This window comes from Corvus kubaryi, unplaced genomic scaffold (assembly GCF_017639235.1).
Source record: "Corvus kubaryi isolate FWS band 111438036 unplaced genomic scaffold, C.kubaryi_AGA036_p1.0 136, whole genome shotgun sequence".
Lineage (NCBI taxonomy): Eukaryota > Metazoa > Chordata > Aves > Passeriformes > Corvidae > Corvus > Corvus kubaryi.
The window spans coordinates 2,433,577-2,453,689 of NW_024580670.1; the positions used below are offsets into that span (position 1 = coordinate 2,433,577).

General features: G+C 42.0%; 1 protein-coding gene across 4 annotated transcripts in view; it reads right to left on the reverse strand.

Moving 5' to 3' along the window:
* Positions 1 to 3,598: 3,598 nt before the first annotated feature.
* Positions 3,599 to 20,113, reverse strand: part of CNTN6 (contactin 6) — a 125,317-nt gene continuing 108,802 nt past the window's right edge. For all 4 annotated transcript variants that reach the window (XM_042013675.1, XM_042013673.1, XM_042013663.1 and 1 more), the window contains 11 exons: positions 18,979 to 19,154; positions 18,513 to 18,630; positions 17,547 to 17,705; positions 17,305 to 17,454; positions 13,692 to 13,762; positions 11,293 to 11,527; positions 10,667 to 10,782; positions 9,254 to 9,440; positions 5,724 to 5,836; positions 4,838 to 5,006; positions 3,599 to 4,140 (listed from right to left, as the gene is read on the reverse strand). In XM_042013675.1, the coding sequence (XP_041869609.1) occupies positions 4,022 to 4,140; positions 4,838 to 5,006; positions 5,724 to 5,836; positions 9,254 to 9,440; positions 10,667 to 10,782; positions 11,293 to 11,527; positions 13,692 to 13,762; positions 17,305 to 17,454; positions 17,547 to 17,705; positions 18,513 to 18,630; positions 18,979 to 19,154 (1,613 nt within the window). In that variant the 3' untranslated portion in view covers positions 3,599 to 4,021. The remainder of the gene's footprint in view (positions 4,141 to 4,837; positions 5,007 to 5,723; positions 5,837 to 9,253; positions 9,441 to 10,666; positions 10,783 to 11,292; positions 11,528 to 13,691; positions 13,763 to 17,304; positions 17,455 to 17,546; positions 17,706 to 18,512; positions 18,631 to 18,978; positions 19,155 to 20,113) is intronic.

Consider the following 20,113-nt stretch of genomic DNA (forward strand, 5'->3'; position numbering starts at 1 on the left):
CCTTATTCAAATTTTTAGGTGGATATTTCTGAATGCATCGTTTGCCATTATTTTACATTTTCAGATGGGAGCAATTCTGGAGGTGTTGTCCCTTCCATAAATTCAGTCAGGAGCAGAAGGAGCATATGGAAAATAACTCAGCTCAGTGGAGGGAGGCTGGGCCACTCCTTGGCAGGAATAATGCACGGACAGCGGGGAGGGTCCTGCCCTACCTGCACCGGGGAGAGCTCATCATCCTTGTGGGAATAGCCCAGCAGTCCTCTGTGACTGCCACCAGCCCTCAATCTGCTCCATCCTAAGGCCAAAACATCCCTGGCAGTGCCCAAGGCCAGGTTGGACAGGGCTTGGAGCAGCCTGGGACAGTGGGAGGTGTCCCTGCCCGCGGCAAGGGTGGCACTGGGTGACCTTAATGTGCCTTCCAACCCAAACTGTTCCAGGATTCTGCTCTTCCATGACATTGTGGCTACACCTACAGAGGCTCTTGAAACCTCATTTTTAGGAGCACTGAGATGCAGCAGCCCTTGGGCACATCCAGGGCAAATTTGGGGGATGATATCTTGGAAATATCAGTGCTGGAGGGGAAGAAACACATTGGTTTATTCAAGTTCGGATGTCTTTTGTGTTCCCTGAGCAGACAGAAATCCATGGAGGGGGTCCAGAGGGAGCCAGGATCCCCTGACACCGCCCACAACACCCCAGTGAGTCCCCAAACCTCCGTGAGCAGGTTAATCCCCTCCTCCACAGGGGCCCTGCAAATCACTGGGGGAAATTCTCTGTGACTGAGGCACAGGCACATATTAATAAAATCTTTTTTGCACATTTACAACACATTTGTTCGTGAGTGTGATTTAGAGCTCGGTGTCAAGGCGTCACCAGGGCTGCATTCCAACGACCCAGAGAAAACAGGGAGTTTCTGCACTCCAGGATAATGTTGATTTAGGGGCTGGTACAATAACACACATGGGCTCTTTTATTTCATTTCTTGGCATTCCTATTCAAAAATTGCCCTATAAAGAAGGGAGAAGACGTTAAATAAAGTTTAAATGCTCGTAAATCACAAAGAAACATTGTGCTTGGAGTGAGCGGAAACATTTGGAGAGGCTCAAAATTGCTTTTTTCATGGAGAAATATTTTGTTGATGTGTTAAATTCAAAATGAAAATCCCTGACTGTGAGTCTCTTTCATGTTTTGGTACTTTGCTTAGGTTATCAAAAGAAAATAGGTATTATTTTTCCAGCTATCTGAAAACTTTGGCTGGTCTGTGATTTTCTCTAAAATCTGCTAAGACTGGGCCCAAAATTCCCTTTACTGGGCACCTTTAAATGGGGTTTTTAATTCAGGTTCTTGGCTGTTAAAAATCAGGAGCACTGCAGAGTTTTTCTGTTGTTTTCATTTCAACTTCTGGTTTTAGGGGATTTATGCTGTTCCTGTTTCCAAGGGTTTTCCTGCAACTCTGAGTGACAAAACTCTTTTTTGACCCTTTCTCTTTTCTTTTTAATGAAAGCTGCCAGCCGTGTGAACTCTTTCCATTTCAGCATCAGCTGCTTTAATAACATTTTCACATGAAAAGAGCTGGACTTTCAGTGCTTTGGGCAGCTCAGACTCAATTCGTCCTGGTGAAACACCAAAAAAAGGACTGGGGAGCTGAAGGAGAGAAAATGAACCACACAAGTTCTGCACAAGTGATTTAGGGAGGATGGGAGGAGCTGCATTTAAAGTTTTTCTCCTTGAGGCTGCTTAGTTCTGCTCCTGAGGCAGAATATTCACCCTGGAAGCTCCATCTCCGAGGGAGCTCAGCAAGGGAACAGATTCACTGATATTCCTGGGATTCCTCGGTTGTCCCTTTTTTGAAAAGGGCTGATCCCATGGGAGTGGCAAGATGGAGAAATGCCGAGGTTAAAGAGCCTGATTTGGATCTTCTACAGTGAGAAAAGAGCATCGGTGCTGCACAGAAATGAGAAGAAATCTGCAGAAGTGATTCGTTGCTTTCTTCCACTGCAAAGAAAAATGTTTTTACTTCATTAAGGCATTATCAGGATTTTTAATAGCACATTCACTTGTTTCTAAAGCATTCTGCTCTTTTGAAAGCTGTGTTAAACCTCTTCCTAATAACTCCTGTGATTAGGAACTTTGTAGAAATCCCAGAGGACAGACTTCTAATAGTGGCATTTTATTTCCAGAGCCTCCCTGTAATTAAGCATCTCTCAGACCTTCTATTGAGCTCCAACTGCTCTGCAGAAAATCCCTTTTTGCTGGAATGAAAAGACGTTTTGGGTAAACTTAGCAAAGAATTCCATTTATGTTATGAAGTACAAGAATTTTAAGTTCAGTTTAATGAAGGTAAATAAAAAGTATCCATTGCTTAATGGACACAAGAAGGTCTGGGAGTGACCAGAGGTGCTGCTGGAGACCTGCTGGGAGGGGATGATGCAAAAAGCTCTTTCAAAACCAAATAGGGGTGACCTCTATAAAATATTTTATTGAATTCAGTGTGGGGGTTATTGAACATTGCCAGCTGTAAGTGATCTTTAATGTCCCTTCCAGCCCAAACCATTCCATGATCCTGGGAGGTGATACTTGCTTGGACATCATTCTCTACCATGGGGCTTTGCAATGATTTTGTCATTTTGGAGTTTATTTTCTGCCAGCCCAGCCCATGGGCTCTGTGAGGAATCAGAGAATCAGAGCAAGGTTTGGTTTGGGCAGGACCTTGAGGAGAGACCAAAGCTTTGGAGCTTCCTCTCTGAATCCATATTCCCGTGGATAACAGACACGGTGAATGTGTTCTTTGAAGGATTTTCATGCACACATGAGCTTCTATTACTCATTCATGTGCTGACACATCCTCACCCCCATTCCAACAGTCCTCCTTTTAAAAATATTTGGGGTATTTGGTTATCTATGTAGTGAAAAATGTTTACAAAGAAGATACAACATGGATCTGACAGTGGAGAAAAGAAAATAAACTTCAGAGCAAAGAGAGAAGGAAGAAAAGATTTCCCAGTTATGACATCAGGCAAGAAACACCTTTTATCAGCTGCAGTTCAAGCTGGCAGGAGCGTGGCTTCAAGTGTTGAGCTTCATCTCCTGACTTGAAAGCCAAACTCTGGTGTTTAATTTGTCATTCTGGGGACTCAGGAGACTGCAGGGCTTAATTAGCTGCTTTTATTTATATTTCAGGATGATGAAAATCAATGTTCTTCTCATTTACCTTCACGCCCAACCCAAAGATGAATCTTCACTTTCAAGCCACAGCAAAGAATAACGAAATCAGGAGAGACCAGCTGATCTTGCTTAATGACAGATTTATTTCAATCTCCCTTAAGATATTCAGCTCCTCTGCAAGTTTTTTTGATCAGAACAGTCCTTGCATGGAAAAGTCCTTTGAGAATAGGCAAAATATCTGATGGTGTAAAAGGTGCTGCTTTTTCAGCTCTGGTTCAAGGCCTGCTGATGTCATTGAAAGTTTTTCCATGGAATTCCAGGAGTCTGTAGGACTCCTTTTATTTAAATTCCCCTTTTTCTGCAGAAAATAGCACAGGGCACTTCAAATAATGCATTTTATGACACCTCCTCTAATACAGACAAGTGCAAAAAGTAAACAAATAGCTTTTATTTAATTGAAAGTGAGGTTTCTTTTAACAGGTTACATTGAAGAACACAAGATAAATAATATCCACATCACAAGAGTTTTAAATCTCTTCTTCCCTCGGTGGTATCAGCTTAGCACAGGTTGACATTCCGTTAAACTGCTGTTCCAATAACAACTCCTTGGAAAAACATTGAGACCACCCACGTGCCAATCCCAAATTAGGTTTGGCACTGCTCCATTTAATTAATGCATGTTGATTTGATTTATCCTTTCATTTCCAAGCCTGGTTTTAAAAATTCATGGAATATTGATACCTAATATTTTCTTAATGATAGACCACTTCTACCTCCCTCCCCCTCCCCAGTGTTGTTCTTTAGCAGGAATGGTGGTTATGGTGAGGAATTAAGATAAAATCTACATTTTTTATTTTTAAAAGTCCACAGCTGAGCATTGCTTGAACCAGCAAGGGAAAGAACTCAACAGCAGGATCCCAGATGTCAATGCATGATTTATCCTTTGGGATAATTTTACTGCTCCAGAGCTTAAACCTGTAAAAGTATAAACAGACAGAGGTAGATCTGTGTCAAAAATTAGTTTTTCTTTGCATTTTAGCTTAACAGCAATCTCTGTTCTATTTTCAAAATGAAACATTATCCACAAATGTTATTTCCATTTATTTGTTTATTTAGTTGCAGTGGCCATTCCATGGAGTAGGGTTTTGGATCAGCTCCCCACCCTTCCTGTGACCATCCTCTTTGAGAGGATTTTGACTATTTGGTTGCAAAACTATTATAAATTTATATATTTTAATATATTTATGTTATAAAAATGCTCCCTTTCCCATGAATAATAAGTTATTTATGAAAGCAGAGGCTGCACCCTGGGCCACCCCACCCCAGCCATGGGTCAGGGCTGAGCCTCTCTGTCCCAGCAGCAGCTCCAGGGCAGATTTAGGTCCATGTTACGTGTGAGTTCTTTGACTTTCACAAGAAATCTGCTTCCTCTGTCCTTCCTTGAGCTCTGCAGGCCGGGGCAGTGGAGACCTGCACTAAAAACAAGGTGTGGAGCAAAATCTTCTTTAATGAATGTGAGAGTATCGGGGACAAACTTATGGGAGCCAGCACCAAAAAGCACCAGGAGGGAGGACACCTATGGCAAGGGAAAGGCTGGGAATCTGTTGTGCTTAGAGGCACAGATTTCTTCTTATGCAACAGCATTCAGAGGGGAAAAAAATCTCTCACTTACTCGATATTTTTGGAATCCTAATTTCCTCACTGCTGCTGCCATCGCCACCATCACTGACGGTTCTTATCTCGATGAGATAATCTTCTTCGAACGGGACCAGGAGTTCAGCTGAAGTGTTGTTTGTCTCCAGGATATGGGCTTTGCTGTGCCTGTTCTGTCTGTACAGAATCTAAGCAGAAGGGGTTTGGGAAACAAGAGTTATTTCATTTAGTTTTAAGTTTTAATGGATTTTTTGGGGGGCTGAGAGATTCTTCTGTTGCGTCCCAAAGTTTTCTGAGCACTCTCAGCATCCTGCAGGGGATTAAAAGCAATTTAAAACAGGGGAATAAATTCTGTAGGATTTTGGTGTGGGTACCACAGCAGGTGGTTTCCTAGGACCCAAGAATAATCAAAGAATCCTGAACTGCAACCGAACTTTAAAATACATTTTTATTTCCTCTAGAAGGAGATTTATGGGAGTGATTTTTAGTTCATTCACATAAATCTTTGTGTGAGTATCTTCCAGTCTCCGTTCTAAAGGTACATTTATGAATTGACAGAGAGTGAGAATGTTTAAATGTGGTTTATGACTGTCTTTAATGCTTAAAAAGCTATTCTCTACTTCTTCTATATATGTGAAACTCCTTCCCTGGAGATGTGAAAGCAAGATGTGTAAGTAAGATTACAAGGGGACAAGAAAAATCCAGGTTTGGGGACAGAGAGTCCCTGTGTTGGGACAATGAAGTCCTACTCTGAAGGAATATTTGCATAAACATCAGCCAACCATCCCAATAAATCCAGGAAACTCACCATTTTCCAGGTAACGAACACCTGCCTTTCTTCAATCCCTGTTTGCACCTCTATTGAAACCAAGATATCTGATTACTGAGGTAAAGAAATCACTTACTTTGTAGCCCAGCACCTCCGATTCATTCTCCATTGTTTTCACATGCTCCCAGTTCAGACAGATTTTGGAATTTGTCAGCTTCCAGGCAATATTTGCTGGAGGTTGACTTGGTGCTTTAAAAAAAGAAAAGATGATGATAATAATGAGATACAATTGAATATTAATTTTCATGGAGTAGCTGAAAGAGCTGCTGATATGGGAGTAGCAAACGCTTGGGTGATTCAAACCTAAAAGAGTAAAAAACCATTTTCCAGTCCGTCATTGCTCTGGTGTTAGTCAGAATAAAGATCTATTCATAGCACAGACCCTCTCGCTGTGAGACTTCATTTGCAAAATTAGGCACAGCCTGACACTGTCTGACAGTGCGAGTTATATTTGAGAGATTTTGTGGAAGGAAAATGTTGTTCCTCTCTGTATTTCCATGTCCTAGAGGATGTTTTGCTGTCTGGATCTCAGAAAAAGCTCAATCCGAGAGCAAACTACAGAAGCCATGATTTCCATCAGCCAGGACAGGTTACAAAGAGCTGCACATGAAAGTCTCCATGTGATGCACCATGAAACATTGTAGGATTTTAGAAATTCTCAGCACAATAGGCTGAGAGCAGCTTTTTCAAAGGCTTTTTATGCCTAAGTGCGAGGACTTTGAAAATTTGCCTGCAAGTGACTGGAATCGAATCCCATGTGAACATGTGAGGGTGGAACTGTGCCTTTGAACTGGAGCTCGGATTTAGGCCAGCACATTCTCTCCTGTTCCATGGCACGTCCTCCCAAGCCCTGCTGGGTGGTGGCACAGGAAAGAAGGATTGGAACAGAAGTAAAAAAAAGAGGAGAGATTTGGAGAAACACATTCCAGCCTGGACTTTAAATTGCTTAACTCTGGGATCCTTCTCTTCCCCCCTCTATGTTGGTGATTAATGGATGTCACTTGGAAGGAACAGTTGATTTGGTGACAATTCCTTTCATTTCCCACAGAGATAAAACAAATTGATGGGCCCTGCTGTTTCATATCCGTCTGCCTCATGACTTTGGAGAAGTTGAATCCATCCCACTGGTAGGGATTGAGGTGTTGAAGGAGCTCCCAGGTGAATATCCAGGGATGTCCTTCCATCAGCCACACTGTCAGTGTTGGAAAGGATTCATTTCATTATGAAGACATTTATCAACTCTCACAAACATCAAACTGCGAATTTATTTAAATATGGCTTGAAAGCTCTTTGTTGCTTTCAGGAAATATTTTATATAAGGAATTGGATAACAAAACAGTCACAAGAGGCAAAGGATGTCAAATACTTCATTGGCTGTGCACTCTGAAGAGGTTTGAAATCACTCAGAAATGGGTGAATTACTGCCTTGTCCATAACTTTTTGAGATAGAAACTTAAAGCCATCTTAACTCATGATCTTGGGGATGAAAAAACACCACAGGAGGATCTGTAAAACAAAATTATCTGGGTTTTTTTTTTCAACCAAAAACTGGAATGAGTGGCAACAGTACTTTCCCAAATCCATAGGAATATCTGCAAGCAAAAATAAAGAGTTCCAGGTCTAAGACTGGCAGATTATTTCCTCAATTAATTTCTTGTAATCAACGCTGTCAAGAAAAACAGAAATCCCAAATATCTGCTTAAGTTTGTTGAGATGCTGATGTTATTGTCATGGCTTAGGTAACACCTGGCTTTGTTGCTGTACTGAGCTGAGGTTTACCCATGCAAGTATTTCTAATATCTATCTGTAATATTGATGGATTCCATGTGTATATGTATTTATTTGTAAGGGAAAAAGAAGAGGAAAAGGAAAAAGAAGAGGAAAAGGAAAAGGAAAAAGAAGAGGAAAAGCAAAAGGAAAAGGAAAAGGAAAGAAAGAAAGAAAAAAGGAAAAGGAAAAGGAAAAGGAAAAGGAAAAGGAAAAGGAAAAGGGAGGAAACAGAAGAGGGAAGGGAAGTGGAAGAGGAAACAGGAAGGGGAAATAGGAAGGGGAAGGGGAAATGGAAGATGAAATGGAAGAGGAAGAGGACGGGGAAAACAAATTCCTAAAATCCATGCCATGTAGTTAAAGAAGCAAAAGAGAACTCCTCATGGAGCCATGTCCATGGTTTGAGGACATCAATTCCACCTCCCTAAGTACTTTTAACTTAAACCAGGATGCCACCTTAGACCTTACATGGATCTTAGAGAAGCACATTTCAATCAGAATTGCACCTCTTTGGCAGAAGGACCATTTCAGCTCTGCTGAGTCCCTGCAATAATGGGATGAGCAGGACACTGCAGGAATGCTGGATGCTGAGCAGGAAGACAGAGCTATTACTTTGGAACTCCATCTCCTGCTCCAGATGCACATTGTTTATATTCTCTTGACATATTATCTCTTCTCATATTGCAAGTGCTTGCATCTTCCACAGACAGAGCTTGAAATTTTAATCTATATATTTAAATATTAAAAAGGTTATTTTGACTTTAATTTTTAAATGAGCCATTAGCACAACCCTGAATTTGACAGAAGATAAAGCTGATGTAAAACAAAAGCAAATTTATTCCTTCTATGTTTTGTCATTTGACTGCCATGTCTTTAACTTGTCTTTCATACAGATGTACATAGGAATAGAGGGAAAAATTCCCAGAGATGAATTTCTTTTCCATTGAAAAATGGACTGTGAGAAAAGTCACAGAATGATAGAATGGTTTGGGTTGGAAAAGCACTTGAATTTCATTTCACTCAACCCACTGCCATGGTCACGGACACCTTCCACTGCCCCAGGTTTCCCCAAGCCCCGCCCAACCTGGTCTTGGACACTTGCAGGGATGGGTCCTGTTTGAGCCCTTCAGAAATATATTTTCTGGCTTTATTTTTGATTGTTTTATTTACATTAAATATTGGTTTTGTGGCAATTAAAAGTCAATTCATTCTACCAGTTGTTCCTATCTTGCACTTGGAGCAATGGTATGGAACAGCACAGAGACAAGAGGAAAACTGGTGAAACTTGGGAGAAATATTCCCCTTTTATTGTAAAGTGGTGATCAGTAATTTACTGGGAAAATATAGTCCAAGGAAACAAAACAGCAGAGGGCTTTACTTTTAGTATTAAATAAAAAAATTAATGACTAAATTGCAATGATATCAATGCATCCCTTATTCTGCCCTCCACAGTGCAAAGTTTAGAGGTCTCAAAACCCCTCTGTATTTGGTGCATTCAGCAGTTTTCTTTAAAACCCCCAAACCAACACATCCTCACTCCAAAATCTCTCGTTTGACCTGTGGAACATCCTTCCTTTATTGACTCTGTATCTCCCTGAAATCCCCTGAAAGCAAGGGGGCTGCTATTCCAAGGAAAACAGAAATCCTTCCTCGTGGGCACTGATTTGGGACAAGAGGAAACTTCTTAGCCTCAGATTTTGTTTTGTGATTTATGAAGCAATTTAGGATTTCGTTTTCTTTGCTGTTGAAGCGTTTGGCAGCGATGAGTCACAGTGAGCTGGAATGTGCCTGTCCCAGGTGGGAATATGGGGCACTTGTTGTACCAAATCCAGTACTCACGGGATTTTTTGGTGGTGACGTTCACCGGGGTGCTGGAGGGCCCTGTCCCCGCAGTGTTGTAGGCTCGGACTGTTGCAAAATACACCGTGTTAGCTCTCAGTCCCGTGATGTTTTTGGCTGTCACATTCCCACTGACTCTGACCTTCCCAGCTGTGCTTTCCTTGGGATCATCTGTCCAGTATAAAACCTGAAAAGAGAGGACAAGGAACAGGCAATTCATTGTTTTCCAGCAGTTAGAGGCTTGGCTGGGAAGCAGACATGCTGACAAGGAAGATTTTGAGGAATACAGGATTTTTTGTACTCCAATCTAGCAGGATGTAAACCCAGGCATGAATATTTATAGGGAAGCAATAACATTTCAGAGACTGAATCCCAATTAAGGAACTAAATGAAATCCTTAAATTTACAGATGTCCAGAAGGAAACCTTTGATAAGGTGAGAAATGATAAAAGCTTTGTTGGTTTTATGGTTGAACACAAGGAAAGAAAACCTTAAGAGATATAAAAGAACATTTATCTCAATCATCTAAGAGGTTTTTAATTATTTTGTGTCCTGGCTGTAGTTTTGATACAGTGACACATATTTAGACCTGGTTTTTTTTTTTTCAGTGCATAATTGATTTAGGAGGGTTTGTGGACTGTACATGACTCTTATTAACTTCATTTATACATTGCAATGATAGGACAGAATTTAAAGTTTTAATGACTTTTTTCCTCTTATCTACAAATTAAAAAAAAAAAAAAAAGAAAGAAGAAGAAAAAAGAAATTGCTTTGCTGTGCAAGTAAAATACCCAAGAATCATATCTGACATTGCTTAAACATAAAATCACAGAATCATTTAGGTTGGAAAAGATCTTTAAGATCATCAAGTCCAACCATTAACTCAGCACCGCCAAGTCCAGCACTAAACCATGTCCCCAAGTGCCACATCCGCACAACTTTTAAATCCCTCCAGGGATGGGGATGCCACCACTGCCCTCTTCAAAAGTTTGAGTTAATGGTTGGATTTGATGTTCTTAAAGATCTTTTCCAACCTAAATTATTTTATGATTCTAAGAGGAGGGAGAAGTTAAAAGCCTTTCAGTGCACCACAGCACAAGCTCCGGGTAGCACTGGAGGACATTTATCGTGCCCTGTCCTTTAAGAAGTGCCACATGTGCCTGTCCCCAAATCCGAGCACAAAAAGTCTGGGTCAGAGCTGCGGTTCTAGGCTGTAAATCTGCCTGATCATCTCCGGTGAGATGTTGTTAATGAGAGTCAGGGGAAGAGCTCCACGCTCTGTTGACTTGGAAGCAACAGTTTGTTGATTGGGAGGAGGAGCAACAGGATTTTGGACAGGAAAGGGACACCTTCAAGGTGTAAGAGCCCCATATCCAGTAGCCTAGCCCCTCACCCCATAGCCCAGCCCCTCACCTCGTAGCCCAGCACCCTGCCCGTGTGCCGGTTCCAGGGGATGGGCAGCCAGGACACCTCCACGGCCGCTGCCGACACGCTCAGCGCCGAGGCTCCTGCCGGGGCCATCTGCGGCTCTGGGACACAGGAAAACACAGCTGCTGGGACATGGCTGTGGTCACAGAGACAGTGCAAGGGGAGGAGATGCTGGGGGGAGCAGCAGAGAGAGCCCCTGCTGTAACCATGAGCTTTACTCTCCACTTCTGGTGGAACTTCAGCAAAACCTTTCAAAATTGATCATTTCCTGTCTTCTAGGGCAGATTTTCAGAGACTGGCTGCACTGAGTGGTCTGAAAATCCAAACCCTCTGAGAGCTACACCTTCGAGTGTCTCCTGGTTTTCGCAACACACTCAGAAGGAGCACCTTGAGAACAAATTAGTTGAAACAGGCCCTCTACTGAAAATCATTCTGAAAATCCACCCCTTGTCATTTTTACTTCAGCTTCCCACCCCCTGCCTCATGTCTGTTATAAATACTCAATGAGGAGGTTTGAGCAGGGTCCTTAATACCCCTGTGAGGTCTGCCTGATCATATCTGGGACCTGTTGCTGCTGCACACCCATTACTACTAAGAGTAACTTGTGTTACCATCCTCTCCCGAGTAGACGATGGAAATGGAGCTCAGGGTCCCTTCTCCCTCATTGTTGTAGACACCAACTTTCACCTCGAAAGGAGAGAGGGGTGTGATACTCTCATTCCTATAAACGTATTTGCTGGATTCCACCGAGGCCACCACAGCTTTGGTCCAGGTTGTCGAGCCAAGGGGACGGAGCATGACGATGTAGCCAAAACCTTCCCCATTTTGGAGTTCTTCTGACACTGGCTGTGGTGACAAGGCAGTCAACAAAGATTTGCATGTATCCACTGTTTTAACTGAATCTTCATTCCCTGACTATATTTTAGTGGTATTGATTTAGTTGGCTGTGCCTTGGAGAAGATAATAATGTTTGCCCCATCTGTCAATGTAATACTGAAATAAAAATCAAAACAATAAATCTATTGGGGCAATCAATTTAGAAACAAAAGATCTGATCAGCTCCATTAAAGTTGTCTCTTTCAAGCATGAAGTTTGCAAAATTAAAAAGCATTTCACTCAGTACAAGTTGTGGCTTGTAGATTTTTTTTCCCCCAAAGGGGCATAGGAATGCTAATTTTAAATAAATGATTTTAAAGGAAAAAAAAAAGAGTTGGGAAAGAACAAATGTATACAAAGAAATGTGTGTCAGTTGTATAATTGCCTGCCTGTGAGTACAGTACTGATGTATTTTCTTTTAGCAAAGAGAAAGCCTCGAGTGCATGACCATATTCTTATTTAAGTTTTCAGAACAGAAATGTTCCAGCAAGTCAACATGGCAAAATTAATGTTTCTATTAATAAAATCTCATGTCAAGATACATATGAAAGGCTCAAACTGAAAAGGCAATTACAGCAACACCGTGTCCAGCATGAAGTTTGGTTTTTCACGAGATAAAAATACTTCCACGTTGGCTTCTCAAAGCAAGAGAACATTTATGAAACAAAACCAGGATTACATGGAAGAAGGAAGTGTTTCTCAGTAAAACTGCGTTTATTTCGGATCCTTGCATCAAAGGAAGGGGCATGGAAAAGCAGGTATGGAAAATGGTGCAAAAAGGCAGAAATAGGGTCAGGAGCTGAGTCCTGGCTCCAACCTCTTCTGCAAACTCTTGGGAGCACAAACAGTGTGAGATGATGGGGGAAAACGTGGAAGCACCGCAGAAGATTTCAGGGCACTTATGTTGTTATTTTCATCATAAATTCCTTCCAATTCTAATAATAAAAATAATGATAATAAGCCTCCCCTAACATTTATAACATGTCTTTCCTTGAGTGTTTTAAAAACATTAATTCCCCAATATTACTCTTTCCATCTCTTTTCCAGTCCTGAGAGAGTTAAATGTGAGGGATGGTGGCTCACTGGGGATTTATAAGAGTTCAAGCTACTTTCTAGAGCATTTAATTTGTTTTTGAGGCTTCTGTGACCTCAGATTTAATCAAGACATTTAGTGAGTTCATCACAGAAAGCTGCAGAGTTGTGTTCAGAGTTGTTAGCTGGCCATAATTAGGATTTCTTATGACTGTTTTTCAGGACACACTACAGAGTCCAATGGGATAATTTGATTGAGATCACTCAGGTTGTTTTCAATTTTCATGTTCTTCTGCTCCCAAAGAGGAGACCAGCAGAGGAGAAAATGAAACAAAAGAGTGAAAGGTGCAGATGGAGGAAAACTTAGTTCAATCAAAGTGGAATTTTGCTCTGTTTGCAGCACGGGAAGGGGAAAACATCAGCAGTGTTATTTATCTACTGGGGATTTTTTTTATTTCTCTTGATCTGATTTTTGACATTTTGACCAAGGAGCTGCCCCATCACTTCCCAGGTTTTGCCAGAGGCTCGCTGCCTTTATCCCAGTGCCTGTGGGAAGCTGCTGGGAGGCTGGAAGAGGAGGCTCCTTCTCACAGCACTCACTTTCTACTCTCTGAAATGACCTGCACTCACCCTTTGCAACTTGTCTGGTATTAACTGCTCTGAAAATGTGTATTCTCTGCTCTCGCTGGAGTGCTGGAGAATTAAAGGGCTCATCTCCTTTAACGCATAATAGGATATGTCTTGTCAGCACAGTGTTCCAGAATGGGGAACATGTAAACAAAAGTAGGAAAAATGTAAATGCAGAAAATGGCCAAGCAGATTAGTGTGTTAAGCACCTCCTGTACAATGGAGATAAGAGGGTTATACAGACTTCTAAACATCTTTACAACATGCCTCTTAAACTGTTTATTTTTATAAATTGTTCCTTATAACACAGCAAACTTGCTGTATATCTTACAGGCTGCTTGCTCTCCTCATCCAGGGTGAAATCCAGGCTCCACCAAAGACAGTGACCGAAAGCCTTTGGATTTCAGCAGAGCTGTGATTTCACCCACGGATTCGTCCCCATTAGACAGCTGAGGTTAATTGAGCTAAGAGTTACCTCCCATGTGATGACCAGCTCGGAGCGGCCCCCTCCTCCTCCACTGATGTTCATTGGTGCCACCACAGGAACTGGAGAAGAAAAGATGTTGGTGTTTGCAGCTGGTTCCCCAAGGCTCAGTCCTGGGGCCAGTCCTGTTTAATGTCTTTGTGGATGGTCTGGACAAAGGGATTGGAAGTTCAGAGGAAGTTCAGAGAGGGCACTAAGTTGGGTGGGAGTGTGATTCTGCTGGAAGGCTCTGCAGAGGGATCTGGGCAGGCTGGATCCATGGGCTGGGGCCAGTGGTGTGGGATTCAACAAGGTGAAGTGCAGAGTACTGCTCTTGGGTCACAACAGCCACATGGTGAGCTCCAGGATGGGGTAGAGTGGTTGGAAAGTGGCCCAGCAGAAAAGGGCCTGGGGTCGGTGGTGACAGCAGCTGAACATGAGCCCAGGTGGCCATGAAGGCCAAGGTCACCTGGCCTGGATCAGCAATAATGTGGCCACAGGACCCAGGCAGTGGTTGTCCCTGTGCACTGGGCACTGCTGAGGCCACACCTCGAGTGCTGTGTCCAGTTCTGAACAAGGTGGTCATCAGCCAAAGGCTGGGCTTGATTACCTTGGAGGCCTTTCCAAATGGATGATCAGAGCATTTCCTACCTCACCTGCAGCTATTCCGCCTGTCAACAGGTAGAACAGGGATTACACTGCACAGCAGCCCATTTGAAATTAACTGAAATGATGTTTACACGTTTTCTAAGGCTGAAGCCACAGATGCGTTTGATACATGAGTACCCTGGTTCAAAAAATTAATTAAAGAACTAGGAGCATCAAGTATCTGACATTATTATGCCTCATCAACTAATTGGCAAAATGATGTTCCATTCAGACTGTAGCTGCAACACTACTGATTTATTAATTATGCATTTGTTCAGTAAACATGTTGTTGGAGCAATATATTAATTTTTTTAATTGGTTGTATGTTTTTCTTAGCAAATTCAAAACTCGCAATTTGCTTTTCTCCTGCTCCCAAGAGTGCAAGTGTCCAAAAGTTGGTTGATTAGGGTTGGGTTTCTCCAGCATTCCCCAGGTGTGTGGCACCAGAGGTACAGGACTGAGATCAGGGAACTTTGTTGAGGCTGAAGGGGCTCATGGTGGAGAGGCAAAGAAAATATCAACATTTCCTTCCTCTTGCTTTATATTTCTTCTTTAAAGTCTCTGCCAACCCAAACCATTCAATGATTCTGCCATATCATATTCTTTTTCAGCTGCTAGGGAAGTATAAGAGAAGAGGACGTCCCTGGAATGGGCAGAGACAGGAACTCTCTACAGGACATTTGGACTGGCACATCTCCGAACCCTTTCTTTAGAAATTTCAAGATTGTTTTGTCATTGCCTTCTTTCAGCTCTCACTGTCTGAAAAGCTGATGTGTAGGGTGAGAAATAGGTGAAGTATTTGCATCTCAGAAGGTTTTTTCAGAGATTTTGGGCAAGTCTTGACATATCTGCTTGTCCTTCCCATTGATAAATGCATTAGCCCAGCTCCAGGGGTGGCAATAAAAGCAACAGTGCTTAAGTTCACAGAAATTAAAGTCAACTCATTATCATTTCCAGATTCCAGTCCATGTATAAATCTTTATCTGCTTTCATCCTCTAGAAATGGGAGGAGTTGCAGGATAATTTTGCTGTGCAGCCATAAAAGTGAGTGCAAGTGCAAACAGCCCGGCTCTCCTGGAGGGTTTCGCAGAGCTGTTCATTTTTGTCACTCACAATCAATGTCTTTGGGCACATCAGAGGCAAATAATTTCAGACTAACAAGAACTGCATGGAAATGGCAAAACAAACTTTCAAGCCTGGTGTTTCACTGTTTCATGAACCAACTGATGCTCAATTAGCTCATGTGTTAAATGTGTTCAGTACTTACTACATTTGCACGGGGTAAATTTTGTGCTGCTGCTCAGCAGAGCTTCAGCTGGGTCAGAGTTGAGAAACAGATGAAAATTTACAGCTGAGTGCACCAACAGAGGCTGAATTAATTCTCAGCTCCATTTTAATGAAAAGAACAGTGACTCATTTGCATCCACAAACCTACTAATGCTCATATTTCAGCTGGCAAAATAGTTATTACAACAGTGGAGCTCAAATTCACCCTTTCCTGGCCAGGCATTTGCTGTCCACACCATCCTGCTGACTTCAGTTCCCCATTCTGATTAAAAAATTAGGATAGCTTGTTATTTTCCCACAACACTGTAATGTTTTGAGACAGAATTTACAGCAGTGAAGGGGGTGAGCAGCTAAAACCTGAAACGAGTCTTTCTGTCCTTTTGTTAAACTTCAGAGCTATGCTGTAAGGAAATAATCTTCCTTGTGTTATTGCCATAATAAATAACAATAATTTTATTGTTTCTTTCTCCTCTTGTGAATCCCTCTAATAAATAAATAAATAAAAGTTTCAGAAGATGAAAGCTCTCACTGAGTGTCTGGTTTTGAATCTCCCACTTTGCAAAGCCCCACGGAGGTAACAGCAACAAAAACCTTCTCAAGATTAATTTGGGCTTTGTGATCAATCATGTAATGGAAAATATTTACTTGAGATACTCTGTTGGGAAATTTTAAAAGTCTGACCTTCTCTGGAAGGTGCTGGGGGTTGGGACTAGATGGTCGTTATGGTCCCTACCAATCCAAACCATTCTGGGATTCTATTCCCAGAAACAAATGGATTCCATGTTCTAAAAAAACCTGTATTTTCTTCTGTATAATGTACAATACTGTATTTTGAGTTCTGTCCTGAAATGCAGCTTGCCAAACTTCAGAGCTTGGCAAATGAGATAAATAGAGAAGAGAAAGTGGACTGTAAAAGCTGCTTCCATTTTACTGCTTTCCATCCTACAAATACTGATTTTATAGGCGGGAGAGAATTGATAAGCAGGGGGCTGCGAGAAACATAAAACAAACCAAAGGTTTGGGCTGCAAATAAATTGTACCAGATTGAGCAGGTCAAAGGATTGACAGTGTTGGTCACCCAAGAGTGAGGCAGCTTCCCGTGAGGTTCCAAGTCCCCGAAGATAAAAGAGTGAAGGTCAGACGGATAGCAAGGATCCCACTCTGGAGTCAGTGGAAGCTGCTGGCTTCACCGGGCTTTGGATTTATTTCCTCCAATATCCAAAGTTAAAGCCAATATCCTTTTCCTTACTGATGCTCAGATATCAAACACCTCTGCAGCCAAGGGATATTCAGAGAGTGGAGTTATCATTTCCTGTGAAAGTCCCTGAGCACAGTAAAAACTTGGATTTAATTGGGAGACCAAAAGGTGTTCTCCCCAATTGCTTGAGTGAAAGGTTGGTTGGGACATATCAAAGGGAGGAGCATAGGCTAACTCCAGCTTTTATCGTGGAATCCCAGAATGGTTGGGGTTGGAAGGGACCTTAAAGCCCATCCAGTGCCACCCCTGCCATGGGCAGGGACACCTTCCACTGTCCCAGGCTGCTCCAAGCCCCGTCCAGTAACGTGCTCTTGTGGAAGGCTCCCTGCCTATGGAATTGGGTAAATAACCCTGTAGGAGTGAGTGACTCTGCTGCAGTGAAATCCCCACAGTTGAGAGCTGGGAAAAAACTGGCAGAAAATAGGGCCTTACCTGCTGCTTTGGTTTTCAGCAGAGCTGATGGCCTGCTCGGCTCCCCAATCCCAACGCCGTTGCTGGCAACCACCCGGAACTCGTACTCAACCCAGGGGCTTAAATCCACCACTGTGGCCTTGTGAGTCCTGCCATTAATGACCTCGGGAGCTAAAGGTAATTGTGACACCAACAATGGATTTTTGAGGTAATTCATTGTATAAACAAAACAAAAAATCCAAGACAACTCCTGAATTGTTTACCTGTGGCAACCGCCTGCCATCCCACCGAGAAGGGAGTCCTGGTCTGCACACTGTAGATCTGCACTGGGCTGTTGTTATCTACTCCAGGCTTCCAGGATAACCCAGCAGTCGTGCTAGAAACATGTTCAACTTTAACATCTTCTGGTGGACCTGGGGGGCCTGACACGATCAGCATTTTAAGAGGAAGGTATTGGGAAGAGAAGATTCACTGCTGGAATGGGTTGGGCAACTCTTACTTTCTCAAGTCAGAGGAATTATTCATGAAGCTGCAGTGTCATGAAAGCAGCACAATCCCTAAAATGATGGTTCCACGCCTGGATTACATTTTTATGAGTCAGGAAAATTAATGTCTTGATGTCACTAACATGAAAACTACAAACAAAGGAATGATTTCTTTTTTGTGTCTGACAAAGAAAGGCACCCAATGTTGTCTTTTGTTGAACCATCGAACATTTTGAGAATTCCTACTGAATTTAATCAAAACTGAGGTTCAGGAAGAATGCAGGATGGTGCACTACACAGATTCCTGATTTCTCTTAGGGCTTACAGATCTGCTCCCATGACAGCATTTCCTCACTGCTGGTGGTAAAAAACTGAGTTAGAAATTATTATTTCATATTATCTCCAAGTAGGGGAAAGGAATGAGGTCTTTTGATTTTCCCAGCCTGCAGAGTGACCCAGAGATTCCTGGAGGAAACGACAACACTGCTGAGATCAGAAGACCTCCCTCTGACCTGTGTGGCCAGAAAATTTTGCAAATAGACCACAGCAGGACTGCAGAGGTTTCCCTGGGTTGGCTGAACACCAGGATCATGCTGGCCACAATTTTGGGGCCAAGAGTACAAGATATGAAACATTTCACTATTGAGATGTGGAATTGATATGCCAGGAGTCATTCAAACAGCAGCTGATGTTAAGTATTCCTAATTCCTCTAGGAGATGTGTGTGTCTCCCTTACAGACATACCTCTCACAATTATATCTGCTGTGGCAGATTGACTGTCTAAAGAAGTTTGCACCATGCACACATATTTCCCAGAATGATGCAGCTGAATATTTCTTATCATCAAATCCCCAGCAGATTCCTGGAGAGATACAAAAAAAAAATAAAAAAACCCCCAAACTAATCACTCACAACATGCTTTCCATACTGGGCATTTTAATAAATTGCTCAATATTAATAAATATTCAGCTTTTAAATTAAAATATTCATAGCTATCATCAGTTTCTTTCATGGGGACATTTTTATTATGGCTTCACAAATAACTCAAGTGCCTTTATGAAATTTAGGGAAGAAAAATAAATGGTTGCAGCCCTTGTAAAGAAACAGTGATTTGCCAGGCATATAAACAGCGAGGAAGGAATTATGACAAACATTTATGTCGTGTAAAGACTGTGGCAAAGAGTTTCATTAAGGAGTTGGGGAAACTCACTCTTCCAATCCTTTCAAAGTGATGGATTCCTCTGCTCAAATCAATTCTCTGGCCATTGAATGACCACGAGAACAGCACGTCCAGGGAGGGGTCGTGGGACACCTGGCATGGCAGGACAATGCTCTCTCCAACTGTTGCATCCGTGTCAGAAGGTGGAATAGTGATGACAGTCCTTTCTGAGGAGGCAAAAAAATTAGATCCTTTTCTGTTAAAATGCTTGTAAAAAGAGCAGCTATTGAGGGAGTTTTGTACCATTTGGGAAGTGATTTCAAATTGGCCCAAATGTTCTGTAATAAAGGGAATTCTCTCTAATCCAGTGACGATTTTAGACCACTCCTATGGCAGCACCAGCCCCACAACCGAGTTGTGTGCCTGAGAGTGAGCAGTTGTGAGAGGAACACCTTAAATTAGTTTATATTTATATTAGGAACCCCCTAAATTATATTACATCATACAGCCCATAATCAATAATTATGATTTCAGTTGAAAAGTGCTGATTTCTCTTAAAAACTCTTAAAAAAAGATTTGAAGAATTCTCCTGGCCAAAACTTGCAGCAAAACCAAAATTGCTGCTCATCTCCACTTACTTTATACATTGACATCCTTAACCTGTATTAATGTTAGCGGTAATTTACTCCACAGCACCACTCATATTACAGCTTCAAAGATGTTCCCAGGCAGGAAAATAATTTATTTGATCATTTTTAATCCATTAGATCGAAACCCAAACTTGCAGCTCTCATGAAGGGAAGTATCAGCTCACTGAAGGGGAAAGAAATGGGTTTATACGGCTTCACTTTTGTTGATATGACTGGCAGAGAGATTAGAGATAACAACCACTTTGTTGTAAGCAATTCCCTTGAATAAAGCTTTTGTGCATGGAAGTGTTATAAAGTGCTGAGAATTTAGACCCATGTAGAAAATGAGAGCAGAATCTCTTCAACAATATTAAAATGCTCTGAAAATAATGTGAGAGGAGGAGAAGGAAATGTGCACGAGCTGTGTTAGTTCAGTGCTCATCACAGCTTAACTCCAGAATTTAAGTGATTGTTAAATCACAGAATTCTGCAAAGATTTGGGTTGGAAAGGACCTTAAATCCCACCCAGTGCCACCTCTGCCATGAGCAGGGACACC